Below are 14,567 nucleotides of genomic sequence, written 5' to 3' on the forward strand. Positions count from 1 at the left end.
CTCTACCTGGAGGACACACAGCTAGGACAAATGTGCATGGGACACCGGTCGGCAACCTCCAGGGAATGAAAATTGAGAAAAACACAATTTGAATGCAAGGTCAAGCCATCGAAGCTTGGCTATTTTAGCAGGACTCAGGGATGCGGCGTTTCCCTTGTGTTAAATATCTGTGTGTGCTCTGAGGGTGCAGTGCCTATGAAAGTAGCACTAAGTTGAATACTGAAACAATCACACTTTAAAACGAATTTTATCATGAAATCAACCCCGAGTGTGACGTTACCATCTTAGATGACAGATATGTCTGACCTAGTTACACCTTCCAACCATCAGTAATGTGTTGGAGACTCCTAGTATAAATTATTTTCCTGCATTAGGAATGGGACATTCTGTAAACAAAGACTGACATTTCAAAGCACTGCTCTCATGCTGAATGTATCACAGATATAATGTGGTTGCAAGTGAGTAGGCACTTAATTGATACTGGTTTAATGTTACACATTTCTCTCAGAATTGTCTTGGCACTAAGCACATTAAAATTCTTTTATTTAATGGGCCACGTTAAAATACACAATTTTTTCCCAATAGGTAGAACTCACTTTTTAAATTACAAGTTTCTAGGAACCTTTGAAGTTAATATTAGAAGTTAATTTTATTCTTATATGTATAGTAATCACTGTTTCAGAAATTTCCAAGAGTCTCTAAGGCACCTGTTAGGGCATCCTATTTTAATATTCTCATTGTAATTTAAAGCATAAATAAGCAAAGGGCTATATAAATTTTAGTATACCCTTGCAAGTTGTCATATTACACCATCACATATATTTACTGGGTTGCAAAATAATACAAATATGATGATATTGGTTTTATAAAAATACCTACAGTATATCTATATACAATTATAAGTACAAATACCCATATATATATGTGATCATATGAATATATTATTTTCTGTAAAACAGGATCATATTATCTGTCTGTTTTATGACCATCTGCCAGATGTGTTCCATTGCTCATGGCCATCATCACTCCAGCTGAAACTTCCACCTCCCCTGACCTAAGCTACAATAATAACCTCACATCGCTAACAGGATCCACTAGGGCCCTCCAATTCTTTCTCTCCTGCCCATAAAGGGAGATCATTTCCACATGACAATCTGGCCATGTGCCACGGATTCTCACTTAAAACTCATCAACACATACACACCTAGGACATCATCAAAATGTTACCACCGATTTTTCTCTGACCAGTGGGCTAATGAGTGACTTCTTTTTTTTCTGTATTTTCCAATGCTTGTAAAACAAACATTATTTATGTAATCAGAAAAAGAAAACACCTTACTAAAAAGACATTCAGAAGTCAAATTAAATGCTTTATAATATTAATGTAAATTATTAGATTTTTTAAATTATCTTAATTAAAATATAGACTAAAAATATTATTTATCATGAAAAACACTGGAAAAGAGGGAGTACAGTTTACCAAAAAATGGGAGCATAAATAATCAAACAGGGTAAACCTACGAAAGTTTTCCTTAGACCTTGAGCACAGATGGTGGTCTGTACTTCCCAAACTTAATAAACCCATGTTGCTATTTGATGTACAAAATGTATGTATTTTTCTGTTCTTCAAAGAATTTTATGTAAAAATTATAGAAATGCCATGAAGCACACATTTTTCAGTTTACGCTTTTGTATTTAAAGAGTAAGTATTTCTTCTATCGGACATTAGTCAGAAAAGAAAAATCTTCATCATCAACAGTGGAAGTTTCTGAAAAGGCTGACTAGTGACAACAGTATGTTACGAAAAGTCAAGTTAACATGTATGATATGTGCAAATGCAGGTCTTTCATATTCTTGTAGAAACAATTCCTATTGTGTAAAAGATGCAATCAGAGAACCCTGGGAGCAGCAAAAATCATGCTCGAAACCAGACAAACTTCATTTCCAGGGACTGTGAATCTAGTGTTAAGTTTTGTGCCATAATCACAGCCATGGTTGATTAAATTCCTGCACGTTTCATCTATCTTAACAGAACGGACCATTTTCCATTTTGATCCAGTATTGATACTGAATACCCTGAGGTGTCATTAAGCATGGGCTACTTCACTCAGTAACTTAAGGAAATACATGTCGACAATCATGATAAAAGTGGCAAAAATAAAGTTAAAAGAGAGAATTGAGCAATACTGAATTGAAAAATCCAGGCGTTCTTCAAAAATAACTTGTCAGTAATTTACGTGACAGTCCACTGCCACTGCAGGAGGAACTGTGGTCAGAACCATGAAAAAATTTCCCACGTTTCTGGAGTTTATTTGTAATGAAGGACTTACCGAAGTCACATAACTAGTGAGAGAACTAGTCAGGGCTTATACTTGAGGTCCTGACGCTCAAATCGTTGCCATGATGCTTTACGCCTACGTTAAGACCAAGGAAACATTCCTTCTAATTCTTTCTTCCACTTTAAGCCTTTAAGATTCTTGGTATATTTATACCTATGTTTGTGACCACCATGGTCAAAGCCTTTACTAGCAGTTTTGTCCACACTCAAAAAGAGTGTTCAGTGTGTCAGTGCCGCTTTCCATCAGACATAAAAACTTTTTTACATAAAAAGTTGAGTGATGCCCAGAGCTATTTACATCAATAACCTATCAGGAATTTATTCTTTCTGATTGACTAGGTCCAGCTTGTAAATACTTGTTTCCTTCCCTAAGAAAGTTCTTAGATGTTTTCTTTACTTCTTCTTTATGCTACACCAGGGAAGGATGTGACAGCACAGTTCTAACAGGACACATTGACTTTCACAAGAAATCCTTGTTGATATTTTCACTTAAGACTATTTATAATATAAATACAATTACTGTCCAAGAAGACGACGTGATGCCTGTAACACCAATACACAGACTTCATCAACTACATAAGCTCTGCAGCTCTCAAAATACAGCTTCTCTTTTTTGAATATATTTTGTAGCAACCACTCAGGTGGCTAAATTTAAAAGGTGACTCTTACTACCCTTGTGCAAGTTGATGGAGATCCTGATTCTTTCCCAGTGAATTATCACTTTATAGGTTTGTTCTGATGGCCCAAAGAGGACTCATTTTCAGAAATGTAATTTCAGAGTGTAGGCAGGCTACAGTAGCAGACTGATAGTTTCTATATTGTCTTAGAATTTAAGAAGCTAATGAATTTCCAGGATCCTGCTTTTTATTGAGATCTACTTCAAAATCCATTTTGCTTCCTTGACTATATATATGAGTTAAAGAGATTACAAAGAGTAGATCTCTTGTAGAAGCCTCCTGATGGTTTTGGTTAAGGGATGATTCAATAAAGACATTCTGGAAAAGAAAGAACTCCAAAGAGAAAGACTATTTAACTAATACAAAACATATAACCTTCCAAAAAAGCAGGATTACGTATCATTGCTGCTAAGCCTCTTTTATTGTTTGTTTTATTTGACAGTATTGGTGTACTGTCCCATTTCTTACACCCCTTATATCAACCTTTTCGAAGTATTTAACTGTCTGATGTAATTTAGTGTTTTAATGAATTTAATGACTGATATATTTATTTTAGAACCCAAAATTGAACACTGCTTTACAAAATTATTTTCCTCTACAAATTCATTTTTTTTTTCAAATAAAATGGAAATCTCAACCTCAGATCAAGCTTTTAACAGCATACGCTCTCTTAAATGTCACTGAGCAGTGGGCTAATGAAATCTCTTTTACAGTTTCTGCTGGTTCAGAATGGCTGTAACATTTGCACTTATAAAGTTCCCACAGGAATTTTAATATTCCTGTCTTTATCACTACTTCATGAAATTAAGTCTACCCTTTGTAAGAGTTTGTCCACCCTACTGACAAATAGATATCATCCTATGTGATAAATAGTTTTGTGGGGACCTTTTATAGGAAAACTTGGTGTGGAATTTTTTTCAGGAAAAGAAAAAACATTATGCCTCCTGCGACTTCTGATCCAGCCCCAAATCTTAGCTCTGACTGGCTGGATTCACCTGTCTCCCGGGTTCTGAGGTTGATAGTATTTTCCCTGAAACTTCAGCTCTCTGATGGGTCCAAGAAAAGTTACTGATTTTCAATTGGTTCAACTTTTTTCTTATTGCAAGGACAGCAGTCTGAGCATGTCTGAGCTGAAACCAGAAATCCTCCACATGCGTTTTTCGAATGACACTTTATTGCTTGTTTTCTGAAATCTACTTTTATGGTGTTAATCACTGTGAATAAGGAGTAAGAATTTTCACCATAGATAGGATGAATTTTTACCATCGATTTTAGTGATGGGAAAGTTTAGGTAGCAATAGGTTTAAAAAAACACGACTTAAGAACAACAACAACAAAAAAAGGTGGACTGATAGAAACAGAAAGTAGAATGGTGGCTACCAGGGGCTGGAGGGCGGGGAAGATGGGAGATGCTGCTGAAAGGGTACCAACTTTGACTTATAAGATGGGTAAGTTCCAGCGATCTAATGTACAGCACGGTGACTACCGTTCATAATATTGTATTATACACCTGAATTTTGCTAAGAAAGTAGATCTTAAGCATTCTCACTACAAAAAAAATTAATATTAACTCTGTGAGGTGATGGAGGTGTTAATTTACCTGATTGTTGTAATCATTTAACAAAATATACCAAATCATCACGTTGTAAAATATATACAGTTTTATTTATCAATTACACCTCAATAAAGCTGAAAAAAAGAAAAAAAAAAACCCTCTTAATGTTCAATGGTCACTAAGAGGGCTTAGGAGCCAGAGTCGCTTCCTTCAAATTCTTACTCCGATTAGCCCCAAAAATATAACCTTGGGTAAAAAATTGGACGTTTGCCCCATTTCCTTTCTTGACAAACTTGGCTTTAGACCTAGTGAGATACATTAAGTAGGATAAACCATGAAATGTGTCCACTGACCTCATCACAAAAATGTCAAAGTATTCTCGGCAAAGGGCCATTTTGAGGGGTCTGAGTGAAGAGAGACCAGATTGTCTGGATGGGGCGACAGGGGCCATAAATTGGGGTCAGAAAAAGCATATTGTCCTTCAGAGAAGTTTGGCTACGAACATGAGAGGACAACAGGGTGACAATCCGAGGACGGAAGTTTGATCAGGCTTTTTTCTTCTTATTTTTTAACTAATGGAAATCACTAGAACATAACCATGAATTAATTTAAAGGAAAAGGATACAGGAATGACTACGAAAATGAAAGCTCAATAAAAGATGAAGGAGGAATCTTTGGAGAAGGGGCCAGTAGCAGAATCTAAAGAGGATGTAGAAGGAGTTAGCTTAAAAAGGAGAACAAACACCTCTTTAAGGATGGAAGAAAGCCAGTGAATATATATAGGGAAGAAATCAAGAGTTTTTAGTAGGAAGCTGCAGGCATTCAAGCCCGAAGACCTCAATTTTCTCAGAGAGGTTGAAGGCAAGGCCAACATCTGAAAAAAAGATTAAATACGGCGTGCATGTCCTCATTTACATAAAAAGTTGAGTGATGCCCAGGTGTTCTGCCACAGTTCCTATTGGAAAATCAGACTTACCATGAACTATTCAGTTTTAGCTTATTTTCTGGGGAGGAGTACAACGTTCTGAAACAGCAGGGTACCCTGTGTTCTAATATTTAACAAATCAAAGTGATGGAAAGGGTAATTTAGAACTAAACAATATAAAAAATTTTATACTAGGATTTAACCCGGAAACAGTCTAAGCAATGAATGAGTGAAGTTTTGGAACAATTTAATTTTGATCTATCAACTTGGCCACCTGACACAACGTGAGCAATTTGTGTTTTTGAAACATCATTTGCTATTTCATTTAGGGCAGAATTGCTAGGTTCCAGCAGTCAGTCGCCTGCAGCACCCATTATAATGATCTAGTCCCACTCTGCCCATTAAACACAGAGCATGACACACTCCAGCCAACAGGCAGAGAAATTACTAACATCAGATGTTCAAACACAAAAGGCCAAGGATGAAGAAAACACTCACTGCAATTTCAAGTAATCATTCCACTGGTACTGAAGTGAAACGATGATAGTATTAATATTACTGAGCCTCACTTAGTAAATGACTATTGATTTGCTAATATCTCCTCCTACACGTTCTGATTTCAGGGAGTGAAAATATCTTAAAAGATCTCCTGGTAATATGTAATACTAATAATTCAGCAATTCACCATTCCCTGTCACCCCTTAAGAAAAATAAAACAATTAAATAACATTTTGTCCTTCAGTTATTTATTAGTCATTTTTTGACATTATGTATAATAGATACCCTTTATAGTAAGGTTTATTAAATGGTTCTAAGACATGTGAAGTATCAAAGCATTTCCTCCCAAAATTTTCAATAAAAAAGAGGAAAACCTGAGATGATTAGTCAGGAACATAGGTAATCATTTTACCCCAAAAGAAGCATCATTCAGTGTTTTAGTCAAATAAATTATTTTCCTTCTAAAATAATTAACACCAATATAAAAATTAATTTGCTTCTTATGGTCCAAAATGCAATGGGCTGTTAAAACAGGCAGATTTGTCACAGCTTTAGAACTGCTAACAGGACAGAGAAGCTTAGCAACTGTGGCCACAACAGAAAATGAAATGTGAAAATTCAGATCTAGCATGCCACGGATAAATGTAACCCTGTAATCCAAAGTCATATCAGTAAATAAGTGAAAATTGAGCAATGCTATTAAGAAACCATTCTCTGTGAAATCACATGGTACAAAATAGCAAAGAAAAGTCTATTGTTCCTCTCTCCACGGGCAAGTGATTGAGCAGATTCTGATATTTACAAGTATTGATTCAAGGCATAGATGCACTGATACAACATGCCAGAAATATATATGTATATATACACACACACATATGTATATATTTCATATATTACGACCATGTTGAAATAAATAGGAAGTCAAAATTTTAAAAAGACTGGTTTGAGTTAACCACTTTTCAGCCTTTGTGATTTCCTCTTGGATAACAGAAAAGTTTCTTAAAGTCTGAGAAATAGCAAAGTACTATAGAATTATTAAAAAAATACTCTAACAAATTTTGAGTTATAGAGCATTGGTGTTCAAATATGGCACTGGTTAGAAAATATTTTAAAAACTGGATAATGTAGAATGAAAATTTTAAAAACTTACATATGTGAGATACTCAAATATTCAATAAAATAAGGTAAGTGAAAATTCTGTGGTCAAATTTTGTTTAATAGAATGTATATTATATAGAATTATATGAATATGTAATTCTACATTAAATAGAAAAATATTAATGCAGTAAAATACTTTACTGGGAATGAAAACATTTAGATTTGAAGTTTTATTCTACTACATAACCTCTCTGATATTAGATTTCTTTATGTAAAAATAGGGATAATATATTAAGTGCATTGCTTTTGTCATAGATGTGCTCCATATACTCAGTGAGCTATCTAGGAAACTTCTAGGAAACTGCAAAACCCTGTTCAACTATGTGATGGAAATTGTGAAAATAATAATGGTACTAAAAAGTCTAAATTTTGAAAATATACTGTAGAAATCCATCATTTTTTGAGCCACCCCAATTCCTAAAATACACTGGGTTTCTTTTTCACAATTAAAATCCTAAAATCGGTCAATTGTTTTACTTAGTAATAAATTCAGTCAATCCTCATTGCTCATGGATTTTATATTTGTGAACTTGCCTACTTGCTAGAATTAATTTGTAATCCCAAATGGTTTAGATGGTTTCTATTTCACAATTAAAATCCTAAAATCGGTCAATTGTTTTACTTAGTAATAAATCCAGTCAATCCTCGTTGCTCATGGATTTTATATTTGTGAACTTGCCTACTTGCTAGAATTAATTTGTAATCCCAAATCAACACTGATGGTACTTTGCTGGTCATCCGTGCATATGCACAGAGTGGTGGAAAATTCTAGCCACCCAAGGTGCACATTCAAAGCTCAGGTCCCATGAGGCCTTGCTCTGCCTTCTTGTTTCAGCTCTCATAGTGTAAAAAAATGGTCTTACTGCAGTCTACTCAGTGCCATTTTTCGTGTGTTTGAGCTTTTTCTTGGTGATTTCACTGTTTCAAGTGGCCCCCAACCGTAGTGCAGAAGTGCTGTCTAGTGTTTCCATGGGCAAGGAGGCTGTGATGAGCCTTAATAGAAAATATGTGCGTTGCATAAGCTTTTTTCAGGCCCGAGTTATAGTGTTACTGCCGTGAGTTCAAGGTTTATGAGTCGACAACATATTTTAAATTAGGTGTCTTTAAACAGAAACACACATAACATAAAGTTTATGCTAAAAATACAGTTGTAAAAAAATAAAGCTGTACAGATCTGTTGATGAACATGTTGTGAGCAGAGGCACGCAGGAACCTAACACTGTAAGTCCCCTAGGAGCCTGGTCTTGTATTCACTAAGTCAGTGTCTGTGATGATTTTATAGAACAGAACCACCACGAATAATGTATTACAATGTATCATAATACTTAACTTTCCTCCCATAGTCTAAGTCTAAGAAAACTGTGTTTTAATGGGAAATGTATAATATTGCAATAGAAATAATGATCTTATTTGTCCACTTTGGGCACTTGTAGCTCCATATGAATTCTATCATAAGCAATACGGCAGCACATCAGAGCGGTCAGGGTCCAGGTTCTGAAGCTGGCCTTCATGGGATCAAATGTTGCCTCTACCACTATCAACTAACTGGCTTTCAGCATGTAGATTAGCCTCACTAAGTTGCCTCACCTATAAAAAGTAAAAGTGGAAAAAGCTAGCACATACATACAGGATTCTGTGAGGACTAAGTGAATTAATAATTATAAAGCACGTAGAAAAACACTCATCATATAGGGAGGGCTGTATAAAAGTTAATTATTAATATCTGCTAGAGTTTTGCAGATCTGGCAAAAGTACTGACAACATTCACAGTAGCTATGTCTACTCCAAAACATGAAACCATTTGTGATTCAATTAAAATAGCAACGATCTAATGCCGTTTAGTATATGATGGTGACGCACACATACATCTCCACTTAACAAAAACTCACAATACACAATTACCTTGCAAATCAATGAAAATTTCTACAGATAATGCTTTCCTGAAGAACTTGAAAAAAATGTGATTCAAATACATTTTTCATTCCTTTCTAAACATAACCCCATACCCCTCACGCTATTCTAAACACCTTCTCCATTTCAGCAAACACAGATTCCAACCCTGCAGTTCTCAGGCCAACAAAGTGGAAGCCCCCCCCGACTCCTGCTCTTTTCTCAAGCCCCAAATCCAATCGCACACCAAATACTGACAACTCGACCTTCCAGATACTCCCACATGTCGGCCACTTCTCACCACCTGCACCATGTCTGGCCCGGACAGTGGGACAGCGTCCCCTAAGAGTTCCCCCCGCCCCTTTGTGTATTTTCAACAGAGCAGCCAGAGTGGATCTTTTAAAATGGATGTCATATCACGTCACCTCTCCACTCAAACCCTCCACAGGCCCCCTCATCACCTGGGGTAAAAGTAAATTCTAACGTCCAAGCAAGGGGCTTGATGAGCTCCTGTCGCCTCTCTGACTTCTCGTTCTGCCCTGCCCGTGTCCACTCCATGAGAGAACTGCCTGGGTCTCCTTTGCTCTTCTTCTAACACGAGCCACTGCCCCACAGCTTGCCCTCACCCGTTGCCTCTGCCCAGCCCACGATGCACCCACAGTCCACGAGGCTCACAGCTCAGATGTCACCCCTCCATCAGGACATCCGTTAAGACTCTGCCCCTCTCTCCTTGCCCCTCCAACATTTCGCTTTAGTTAACACGTTGTACACTTCATCCACTTAGGTGCTTTTTCCCATTTCTCCCCAGTAGAATGTAAGCTCCAAAGAGGCAGGGATTTGTGCTTCTTTTATTCACTGCTGACCCCCTCAGTGCAGAACAGAAGGCACTCAAATATGTAAGTGCACAGTGTCCCTTACTCATCAGTTTGGAAAATGGAAAGAAGACTGGACACGCAGCGCTGAACAACGTACGATGACATTTAGTTCTGGAAGTAAAATAAATCTTTCTTTTGAGGTTGTTAGCGGGAACATATTTCTATAGTAATTACGATTTTTGTGATGATGTATTTCACCCACATTTACTTGAAAGCAAATTATTTCTATGGATGGATGGTGGGCTAGTTATGACATGGTGGTAATGAGGCTACTCAGATTTGCTGAATCCATTAGTCAAGTTACTCAGTGGTTACACGTACATTACTTGCTTTGGTTTGTTTTTGTCATTGTTCTATAATGTAAAATAATGTAAAATGTCTTATTATTCACTGTGTAGCACCCAGAACATAGTAGTCACTCAATAAATATTTGCTGAATGAATGAATGAATGAACAAACAATAACTTCCCTGACGGCAGGAATTATGTTAAAGATAGTTGGTGATCAATAAATATTAGTTAATGATTAAAGACAGTCATCAGTAAATGAGTAACAGCAACGGGCAGATATATAACTTTGCATATGAGGCTGGGTTATTCTATGGTGTGAGAAATAGGGCATTGCAGACCATGAAAATGTTAATAACCTGACAATTATAGATTTAATTCTATGTTTACACATGAAGTAAATCCAGTTTCTAGCTCTCAATTCCGCCTGGTAAAGAAAAGCAATATCATCTGACCTTGAGATCATGTGTGCTGAAGCAAGCACTTCTAAATACAAGTGTAGAATGAGTAGGACGAAGAATTCTAGAATATGGAGGAAGATGAATGTGGCTATAAGACAGGGTTTTTTTAGATATAACATGAGTTAATAATGTCAATATTAAATTCAGGCTGACTTCCAAAAATTGGCCTGCCATTCTTTCAGCCATTTGTGTATGTATTCAGCAAGTATTGATATATATACATTGAGTCGCTATAAAGTGCTGGCACTGTTTTAACAAACAGCCGTGTATGCACCAGCTAGTTACTTCTGTGACTTGCTGGAAGCTAATAATTTAGGTAATGCCTAACTTAGAGCTCCCTAATGAACACCACTGATATAAGCTCGATAAATAATTAATGAATATAAATCAAATTGTTCTAGGCAGAAGAGATATTTATTATAAAGGCAACTGGCCATTAATAAAATTGAGTTATTGCCAGGGGAACAAGTAGGAGTTACAGAAACTGTGTCACACGAGAACAAAGGGAAAAGTAAATCGTATTTAAACAAGCACAACATACACGATAATGTGAAAGAAAAAGGAGCTCAGGCAATATGCTGACGATCCTAGCAGCAACTGGGGGGAAATGCCAAAGAATAGGGGAATACAATAAAAGTACAAAAAAAGGAGTGTAGAGAGCTCACCTCATCAAAATGGAGCTATCATTGAGTCTGAGGGTGACATGACATGAGGGTGTCCCCGTTCAGGACAATGATTTAGTACTTCTTCAAACTGTTGTTATTTTTCTAAGCATCTGTTTTGGGAAATGGGACTGGTGCCAGTGCTTATTGATTTTCCTTGGAAGACACTGTTTAACCTCAACGGGAGCAAGGCACATGTATATTTCCTCAGTTATGCAAAGAGTCACAAGGAAGACCTAAGTAATTTGCCACTATATGTCTAACTTATTTCTATAATTATAGTGTAATTGACACCCCAGGTACCAGTCCTCACGGGCTACCCTAATCCCAGCTCTGGTTATAAACATGCTTCATTCCTGCCGTCTGGGTGGTCCAAGTTATTTGCTACTTCTAGTCTATCAGTGGTATTTCTGATACCCATGCTACTCCCGGCAACAGTCCCTATATGCTGAAGGGGAGTCATCTGCAAGTAGTTATAGCTTCTGCACCTTGAAATCACAACCCTGCCATGTACTGAGCCCTTCTCTTGGCTGTCCCTGTGACATTAAATTGTAAGAATCCTATGAGATGCCTAGACCAGGACTCAGCGCAGACTCTACAAAGAAGGTAGATCCTCTTACTCTGTTCCATCAGAAATAAGAAACAGATATTCTATAATGAAGGAAGGAAATCTTGGCTGGCAGTGAAATTAAGGGCTGACAAACTCTCTGAACTCAAGAAGGGGAAGTCTTCATCCAGCAGTGTACACTGAGGAAATGGAAGAAGGATTTTAAGAATTCAAGCTCAGTCGCATGAATATTGGTTCCTGAGAATTGCATGAATGAAATGAAAATAGAAAGCCTAATTTGGCAAAGGTTTGGTGTAACTAATCATAATTACTGAGAGAAACTAAATGGAGACGGGCCTTGAAAAAGTGACTCTCAACTAATATTCTGAATCTCTCGACTAATATTCAGAAAAAAAAATAAAAACATAGGAAAACCACAAAAGCTGTGAATCTAACTCTTCTATCTCATTCTCATATAATTAGAGCCCAGCTTCGCCCAAGTCATCCAGTGGTTGAACTACCCAAAAAAAAAAGTTTCAAACAACTACTATAGACCAAGCCATTTCTTTAAAAATCTAGCCTGGTGTCCTATGAGTTCTGAGAATTCCAAAAAGTGCACAGTTGATGATTTCACAGTATCACTCAAAAGACCACAGGGTTCCCTTCTGAGATGTGTTTTAAATTTTCCTTTAATACTAAGCAAATACTAAGTAGATCTCACTGCCTTTGTGCTGACTTGTTAGTTTAATTCCTCTTAGGCTCAGGTTCTATAAAGTGAAGATTTGTTCTTATAAATGAGTTAAGTACTTTTTCATGTGTTTTCCTGTAGAGTACTAGTTCCCCCAAATGATTCTATTTCAAGCTAAATTGTCTTTATTCCCTTTACCTTTCCTTATTTATTTATTATAGCTGCCATCTTCCAGGAGTTGAAAGGAACACATTTCTAGTGATATAATACACTTCTACTATAAAAACAAAAAAAGTTTACAAATTCTTGAGGGACAAATTAGACTAAACTAGACCAAATTAAACGTCTTACAAGATTAAGGAAATCTCCATTCATAGTCTTCATCCTAAACGACTTCTGCTTAGGATTTTAAAAAGGGGGAAGAAAGCAGTGTAGTGGGATTGTGTTTTTTAAAAAAAGATATGTTCAAGTCCTAAGGCTACTATCTGTGAGTGATCTTCTATGGAAATAAGGTCTTTGCAGATCAAGGTAAGATAAGGTGGTATTGAGTTAAGGTGGACCCTAAACCCTACAACTGGTGCATTTATAAAGAAAAGAGAGCGGTATTTGGACACAGAGACACAGGGAAGAGGGTCACGCAATGATGGAGGCAAAGACTGGAGTGATGCATCTGTAACCAAGGACCACCAAGGACTGCAAGGGATCATAGGAGCTAGAAAGAAACAAGGAAGAATTCTTCCCTAGAGCTGACATAGGGCATACAGCTTTGCCAACACCTTGATTTCAGATTCCTGGCCTCCAAAATGTAAGAGAATAAAGTTCTCTTGTATTTAGCTATCAAGTATGTGGTAATTTGTTAAGACAGGCAGCATGACCCTGGGGAGAAAGGACAGACTTTGGACAATGACCTTAAGTTCAGAGATATAGTTTGTTTTTTGACCTATGGCAAGTTGCTTAATATCTTTGAGCACCAATTTGCTTGTATGTGAAATTTTGAGGGCTCATGTGAAAAGCCAGGCACGTAATACAAAATCATTAAGGAATTACGCAATTTTTATTAATAAAGGGAAAAAAAGCAAATCATTCATTCTTATTCTTATATTCTAGTATGCTTTCTAAAATATCCTGCATAATTTCTTAAAATCTTTGTTAGAGATAAACTAATCAGAAAGAATCTCAATTCTAAAATAATTATAGTACGTGCGAGGACCCATGTCAGGGTCTAAGCTGTAACTCAAGACAATGACAACAAATAACTCCAGTGATTTTTATAGTTAGAGTTTTCACTTTCATGTAAACAAAAGTTGTAGACACTTCTTTGCTAGATTTAAACAAGAGAAGAAGATTCAATATAAGCCACATAGCCTTACTATCATATACCTAGTCTGGCTAAAAATTAGGAGAATGAATTGAAAGACAAAACAACAATTACCAAACCATTTTAGTTAGCACTGACTTGCGAGGTATCAAGGCATATAATTTCCAAGAAAAAGGCAAGAGGAACAGAGCTTGGTGTGACATCTACACAATTTGTTTTATGAACTATGTGGTGACCCACAACCTTAGTCTCTAATTATCTTGTAATTCCAGGCAAATAAGTGATGACATATACACACATTTTTTTTCTCACCTGAAGTATTATATATTGTGAAGTATTATTGGTTAAATATGCAGACTTTTATATGCCATCAAATCTTCAAATGGTAATAAACTGAATTGCTTTACTTACTAATACAAGCAGTAGGACAACATCAGGGTTATCGCATGCACAAGCAATGTGCATTGGTGTCCAAAAATCTTCGTCCTGGTGGTTGACATTGGCCCCTCTGTCAATCAGGATCTCTGCAATGAAGACATTATCATACCGGGCACACTGAAAAAAGAAAAAAAGAAATAAAAGAAAGTATACTATGATAACAAACTATGATAGGCTTATTTGGAATAAACCTAATCCAAATTTCCTTTCCATAGGTAGACAACTTCAATGCCAATTTTTGAACTTGGGA

At 36.5% G+C, this 14,567-nt stretch overlaps 1 protein-coding gene across 2 annotated transcripts in view; it reads right to left on the minus strand.

Annotated features, from left to right (window-relative positions):
* Positions 1–14,567, minus strand: part of MYO16 (myosin XVI) — a 478,842-nt gene that overhangs the window by 335,653 nt on the left and 128,622 nt on the right. For both annotated transcript variants that reach the window (XM_033435062.2, XM_033435063.2), the window contains exon 4: positions 14,291–14,434. In XM_033435062.2, coding sequence (XP_033290953.2) covers positions 14,291–14,434 — 144 coding nt within the window. The remainder of the gene's footprint in view (positions 1–14,290; positions 14,435–14,567) is intronic.

Source organism: Orcinus orca, chromosome 18 (assembly GCF_937001465.1).
Source record: "Orcinus orca chromosome 18, mOrcOrc1.1, whole genome shotgun sequence".
In the NCBI taxonomy this organism is placed as follows: domain Eukaryota; kingdom Metazoa; phylum Chordata; class Mammalia; order Artiodactyla; family Delphinidae; genus Orcinus; species Orcinus orca.